The 7,558-nt window shown below is 49.3% G+C and overlaps 1 protein-coding gene across 1 annotated transcript; it reads left to right on the forward strand.

Annotated features, from left to right (window-relative positions):
- Positions 1–186: 186 nt before the first annotated feature.
- On the forward strand, positions 187–1,843 carry NAIF1 (nuclear apoptosis inducing factor 1; the record flags this gene model as incomplete). The annotated part of the gene is made up of 2 exons (XM_082008911.1): positions 187–697; positions 1,380–1,843. The coding sequence occupies 2 exons, from the start codon at positions 187–189 to the stop codon at positions 1,841–1,843; spliced, it is 975 nt and encodes a 324-aa protein (XP_081865037.1).
- Between the last annotated feature and the right edge of the window lie 5,715 nt (positions 1,844–7,558).

A 7,558-nucleotide genomic window follows, 5' to 3' on the forward strand; every position in this document is an offset into this window, starting at 1 on the left:
GGGGACGGATACCTCCGGGCCCTGAGGGGCCTCGGGGCCCCCCTGTTGTCCCCGGCCCCGGGGGTGAGGAGGCGTGGGGGGCCCTCCCGCCCCTCGGCCCTGCCCAGCCTCCCTCAGAGCCCCCTGGGCCCAGCCAGGACCCCTGGCCTGCAGGTGTCCCCCAGTGCCCCCTCCTCGGTGCCCCTCATGGCCATGGCGTCACCCCCAGCACCCCCAGCCAAGAAGCGGAAGATGAACTTCTCAGAGCGGGAGGTGGAGATCATCGTGGAGGAGCTGGAGCGAGGCAAGCATCTCCTCATCAACCACTTCAACGCAGGCGTGCCCCTCGCTGCCAAGGCCGCCGCCTGGCACGACATCCTGCGCCGCGTCAACGCCGTTGCCACCTGTCACCGCGAGCTGCCTGAGGTCAAGAAGAAATGGTCCGACCTCAAGACCGAGGTGCGACGCAAAGTGGCCCAAGTCCGGGCTGCCATGGAAGGGGGAGCCGAGAGCCAGAACGGCAATGGCAATGGGCCAGAGAGCGAAGACCCAACAGGCGCTACGACCGCCCCAGTTATCCTCACCCCCATGCAGCAACGCATCTGCAACCTGCTGGGAGAAGCCACCATCATCAGTTTGCCAAGTGGGGACTGCAGTGCAGGTGACGGGACCGAGATACCCATCACTGCATCAGCCACTACGGTCACCCTGACCCAGAGTGAGTGCTGCAGCTGCTGAAGATGCTCTATGCTGAATTGGAAGGTCATATGGGGGGCCCTGACATCCGCCTGTGAGGAGGTCCTGAGCCCTATTCAGGGAAAGCCCCAGCAAAAAGAAACCCCCGCGTGTCTGTAATGAAAATACCATTCCCAATATGTCCTCATGCTGCAGGGGAGTGGCTACAAGATATGCACATACTGAAAGTCAGCTTTGAAGCTGGGCATGCTATTAAGAACAAGGGAAGCAAGTATCCTTTGTACCTTGCAGATTGTTTGGTCCCCCTCTCTGGGAGCAAAAGCAGGGGGAGAAAGATCTCCAAGGCTGATTCCTGGTCTGCCCCAAAAAGCAGCTGTCCTTCTGACAAGTGCCATTCTGGGTCTTGTCTTTGCCCTTACATCAGTTGGTTAAATGCCGCTTGGCAAGATTGTTCTGAACTGGAGGTTGAGAAATTATTTTGTCTAGACAGATAAGGCATGACCTATTCCTTCAGCCTGTACAGCTTAGAAGGAAGCTCGAATGAGGGTGGAGTAGACTTAAATAGGTCATTTTGTGCATTGCTGTTCATTGTATGTTATCTCACTGAACAGGCAGTATTCCTGTGATACTCATTGAATAGTCTTGTAGATAAAAATCCCCGTATCGCAGCTACTTCTTACCCCCTTTCTGTCCTTTGTTTTCAGTTCCTGCAGAGACAACCTACCACAGTCTGGAGGATGGAGTCGTGGAGTACTGCACAACAGAAGCCCCCACCACCGTCACCGCTGAAGCACCCTTGGAGATGATGCCACATCAACATGAAGTGTCTGCAAAACCCCAGGAGCTGAAAAGCCGAATTGCCCTGAACTCAGCCAAGCTCTTGCAGGAGCAGCGAGTGACCAACTTGCACGTGAAGGAGATTGCCCAACACCTGGAGCAGCAGAATGACTTGCTTCAGATGATTCGTCGCTCTCAGGAGGTGCAGGCATGTGCCCAGGAGCGACAGGCACAAGCCATGGAAGGAACACAGGCGGCACTGAGCGCCCTTATCCAGGTCCTCCGCCCCATGATTAAGGACTTCCGTCGATTTTTGCAGAGCAATACGCCCAGTCCATCAGTCACTGCTGACCCCAGCCAGACAGGGCAGCAAGATGGCATGATCCAGTGAAAGAAACAGTGATGGGACGTCTTTCTTGGGAAAAACTTGCCCGTGCTGCCAGTGGACACAAGGAGCGAGGGTTGCTAGCTCTTGTCAATGTGAAGTGGCTCGCCTTGGAGTCTTGCTGAGACTAAACAGTTTGCTTTCTCTGCTAATCTTATGCTAATTTGCCTTTTCAGACTCGTCATACAGAGCCGTAGCAGGATGTGTAATAAACCAGGAACTTAACATTGGTTGCTTTAGTTCCTCAAACAATAGATTTATTTAAAAAAAGGACAGTTATTTTTTTACTTCTGTTTGGAAGAAACTTTCCTAAGTATGATATCTCTCTCTCTCTCTCTCTCGATCTTTAGCCTTTAACTGACTCCTAACATGAAGAGTCTTGTTGCGAGATCACAGTACTGCAGCTGCCAAGGTACAGTTATCATAAACTGTAGTGCACAGTAGTGAATGCATTTCTGGCTTTTGCTGAAAGCATTTACTGGAAACGTGGTACCAGATGTGGCACAACCTTCTCTCTGCACCAAGAGTTACGGATACCACTCTTGGAGCATGACATCCAGCCCATGCAGACCAGCACCAAGCCTACATGCAGTTTAGATCCCACCCACATCCCCTGAGGATATAAATGGGATTAAAATAGTGCGTTCACCTCATGTTCTGTCTGCGTGCGGTCATGAAATTTCACTATAAGCTTGGTAGATGTGATGAAAATTTCATGTCTTGGTTGCCAGATACTGTCCTGCGATACATATCGGAAGGAAGGTATTGTCTGTCTTGGCATAGTTAATACACAAGGGCCTGAATGAGTTTCATTCGGGTGGGTGTAACAGGTGAAACTGTGTCTCCTCTGCATAGTTGGTCACCTCCATAATACCTTCATCCATCAAAGTGGACCTGCACTACAGAGCTTCAGCCATGCAGTAATTCCCAACATCTAGGAGTTTGTCAGCCACTGATTTAATTGGGTGAAATCTGGAGCGTTACTTGGTTCTGCTGGTGGCGGTGGTATTTGTTCTGTACTTTTTAGGAGCTGGAAGTGAGCACAGCCGTTCTTTGTTAGTCTGCTAGCTGGCTTTGGGTGGCATTCTGAGAGACGGGTCTGAGGTTCACTTCACTATTTTCATACTGTTATACAGGGTAAAACAACATTGCAGCCACTTAATCTCTTTGAGGTGTTCAGGCTGTGGAGCGTGGTCCTCAATGCTGAATTTCACAGGATGGTGAACATGATTCTCACAGACCTGCGGTAACTTCATATACTTTTAGATTAAAAGCTCTACTTGTACATGCATGGAAGCAAACTTCAAAAAAAAAAGAAAAGGAAACATAACTCTTCTTCTCCCCATACCTTGCAAAGTGTGTCACATTTAATGGGCTTGTTGCTTGCCAGACACTATTTTTGAAATGGAACTCTCTCAGAGCTGGTATTTGCTTGCTGTTAAGTCTCCTTTAGGGCTGAGACATGGTGAGCAACAACTGATGAGGGAATGAATTTGCACAATCAAATTGAACCTTTACACAGACATTTATGGGGGGATGCTGATGGGGGACCTCTGGTTAGAGCAGCAGGTGAAGAGGCTACTGCTGCCTGTCTCTGGCCTTTACTCATATCCTCTCGTCTGCAAGTCTGGGGGAGAAAAGGAAGCGCGGTGAGAAGGGTCTGCCCCTGGAAGACTCCTCACCCTTTGGCACTGACATCTCTGTGCTGAGTCAGGGTGGCATCAGCTGCATCTCCCTGCCTTGCCCAGGATCTCACCACATGAGTTACGCTCGCCTGACTCTTCCTCTTGGACTTCGTGGAATCAAATCACTTGCGCAATTGAAATTTATTTTTAAAGTGAAAACTATGTCCTACATGTGGGTTTACCTCATTTGTGTAATGATCTCTCCTTTACAAATATGACTTTTAATAAAAAGTATGGTTTTGGTAAATGGGCTGTTTCAGTTCATCGGCACACTCCAGGGCAAAAATGAGTTCATGACAACAAGTTTGCAATACAGAATCCTCACTGAGAAAGGGCCAAGAAAGTTGTGAACAGCCACATGTCACAGTAGCTTTTTCTCTTGTCTGAACTTTGTGGCCTTGTATTTACATAATTATAGTCATCTTTTTTTTCGAGTAACAGCTTTTACAGACTTACCTTGGAGCACTAGTTATTTCATTGTGTATGACAGCTTACCAAAGCATACTAATCTCCCAGCTGCTCAGAAGATGCCACAAGAGCCTAAAACGACGGATGAAGTACCAGCCTTTGGCTTTAAATTGCAGTGTGCATTTTTTCAGTGACTAAGCACTTAAGCTGTGTTACAGTTTCATAGGAGTAAATGTGTTGCCCTTGGAACCACACTTTTTTCTGGTCTTTTCAGGATAAACATAGAGCTTAGTCAAGCAGGCAGCATTCAGGTGCAAATTCCATGTACACTTTTTCATCTCATTAAAAAGATGTAGCAACATTTTAAATACAGGGTGAGCACTGTGATGAGGGGCTTGGTTGTTGCTCATGTCAAGGTCATCAAACTTGGAGAGGAAGAGAGAAAATGTGTCCCTTAAAGTCAAAACCAGGAGAAGCAGGTAAACAGGGCACTTACAGGGTGAACATATATGCGAGGCATTCAGGTGAACAGGGAACCAGTGCCCGAACAGAACAAAAGCTGAGGAGTGACATCTACGGATGTTCATTTGTGCTGCTCTACTTTTCTTCTTGTACCGCAAGATTTGTATTCAGCATCCAGAGCAGGAAAGAGCTGCGCAGGATGTTCTGCCGCAGGGTACCTCGGAGGTGAGGGCCAGCAGCCGGGCGGTGGGCCACATCCTTCATACCTGCTGGAGGAAGAGATGTTTGGTGAGGGACTTTTGGTGGGTCAGAAGATGAACTTTGCAGCAGAGGCAGCTGCCAAGCTCCCTGCAGCACCACTAGCTGCTTCAAGAGCAAAACTGGTGGTGGTGTGTGCAGCTCAGGTACGGCTTTCCAGAAGATGGCACTGCGCAACGGGGCAAGGCGCGGGGATCCTGAGCTGCAGCAGAGTGCGGTGCGATGCAGGGCCCTGGCAGGATGGTCCCAGAAATGACCCTTCTTGTCCACATCTTTTGTGATCCTGCTTGCTCCTCTCACTGATGAATTTTTTCAGGAATGAGAGCCCAGAGAGGAAGAAATTCAACGGGCAGAGCTCAGCAATGAGGAACACTGGTACCCCTAGAAAAGTCGGGATGCCTGGGAACACAAACCGGGTCACTCCGCCTCCCGCAAACACGGGCAGAGGACACAGATTTTGGGAGTTCACAGTTCTCTTTCGGATGAGCTCACTGCAGAACTGAATGGGCAGGCACAAGATAAAAAAAACACATGGATTCTTTAATTGTAGGCAAAGGGGCAGGTTTTTAGAAGACACATAAATATGTCAGTATCCCACGAGTACAGTGCGCTGCCATAGCTACTTCGCGGTTCTGGGAGCAGATTCCCGCCAAGGGACAGAATGATATCACCTGCATACTCGCCCAAATTACCTTTACCTTCTTCAGCATGTTTTTAAAGATTGTCAAGCCTGTTTTAACAAAGCATTCTTCTGGGGTTTTTGTGGTGTTGTTTTCTCTGTTGCCATCTGAGAGGTTATTGCCAGCAGGTACTGTCAGCACAAGTGTGGTCTGTTGTGAAGTATGAAACTGGAGACATTTAAGATTCTTTGTCTTTTTTGAAAGCATCTGACAAGAAGCTTCACAGGAATGATCAGCACAGTTTCCAGGCTGTGTTTTGCAAGCAGGGATGAAGCCCACATCGCCTGCAAACTGGGCTCATGAGCCCTTGGGTCCCAGCCCTGCAAGGTGATTAACCCAAGGCAGAAGCTCAGTCCCAGCAGGGACAGTTTGCTACCTCCACTGCCTGTGATCTCAAATTAGAGGTTGCCGTTTCAAGTGGGAACCACAGACTTACAGTTGTTTCTACTGTGTTTGGGATAACAGTGGCATTGTGGGGCCACAGCCAGAAGCACGGAACCCGTGGGAGAGCCCACAGCCAGCAAGTGTCTTGTCCGTGAGAGCACTTAAGGCGACACCTGGGACACAGACGCGGGGTAATGCTTAATAAACACAACAAGCCTTGAGGCAAAGTGGGTTCCAGTCTGTAAATTTTGGTAGGGGCAAACCAGCTCCTGTTCCACCAACAGGCCTCCAGGAAAGAAGCACAGAATCCTGATGCACATTCCCAGGACACACTGGAGCAGACATGGAAAACCAGTAAACAAAAAAAGCCAGGCAGCTGGATTTTCAGGTCTGGCCACATGTTTGGGGAAAGGAATCCACCGACTCCAGATTCCTGTGCTCCCTTTGTCTCTGTCGATAACAGGATCCCCCATCCTGGCAGGCCAGAAACCCACCGTGCAGGTGTGCCCTTTGCACATCCAAAAAGAAACCCAGCCTGGCAAGAAAGTGAAACAGTTCCTGGCCTTTATGATGATGAGTTCAGTTAAATATGGAACTAGTGAAAAACACAAGCAGATCAAAGTAGAGCTCGCATCCTGTTATTAAATTAAGCTGAGAAGACACAAGCTTGGAATAACTCCATAAAATAGGATAATCCCATGTAATGGGGATAGGTACCCATTCCGCTCACAGGGTTTACAGCAGCCTGCACGCTACAGACAGGGCTCGCCCCGCTGCGGTGTTCTGCCCCGGGGGTAGCACCCCTGCCCCATTTCAGGAGCTGCCCAGCCTGGGTCTGCCCCCCAGCTCTGGGGAAGGTACCCACCATGGGTGCACGGCCCGCAGCTCCCATGCAGCTCCTCCGAGCGAGTGCACTGCAGGTGCACCAGCAGCGCAAAGAACACGTTTATAGCATAAAGCGTCGTGTGATAATCTTTTCTTTTTGCATGACGAGGCTGAAAGCTCATTAAAGCTATTATAACAGAGGTTACAGGTGTAACAGAGGAGAGCCATTATTGTGTTTATGCTGTTTGCAGTAACATGTATAATTTAGTTTTCAAACTTTAATCATTTGGCTGCTAGGACAAATGGATTAGCGTGATGATGTTTTCCAGAGGAAGATGCTGATGATATAGTTTACAGGGCTTGATGATTTGCTTGTGTATCTGGGATTCCCCTGGGATAAGAGATAGGATTTGATGGTTCACTAAATGCATTACAGAATCTATCTTGCTTCACATCACTGAGTTTTGTCCCTTCTGAATTTATCTTGCCTTGCTTCTCCCCTCCTGCTTTATCTCAGTCCTCGAAGTGGGGAGGGAGGAGGCAAGAAAAGCCATCTCTCTCCTGCTCCCTCACAGCCCCAAGGTGAGCAGACCGTAGCAATCCCAGCCCTGGCCAGTGGGACACACCTCCAGTGGTAGCAGAGGTGAGGCCCAGGCTTAACTGCAGAGCCCAAACTGATAAATTATCCCAGACTGATAAGACGATGCCCTGAGCCAGCAAAAGTTGAGGAAGTGGTGGCAGCACTGGGGAGCGGCATCAGGAGAGGCTTAGGTCAGGGAGAACATGGGGCAGGGACGTGGCTGAGGTTCACAGAACAGAATTGAGGTGGGCACGGTGGGGTTGAGGTCATAGATGAAAAATCAACAGCATCTGAGTCTGGGGTAAGCAGAATCAATATATATCAGAGTGCCCTGTTCACACACACAGCCCCTTAGTGAATGGATTGGATCTGGATTGGAAAATAATATAAAGCCAGTGGGATGGTGGATGGATGGAGATATCCTATGCCCACATCCCCT

This window comes from Phaethon aethereus, assembly GCF_964289735.1.
Source record: "Phaethon aethereus genome assembly, chromosome: 20".
Lineage (NCBI taxonomy): Eukaryota > Metazoa > Chordata > Aves > Phaethontiformes > Phaethontidae > Phaethon > Phaethon aethereus.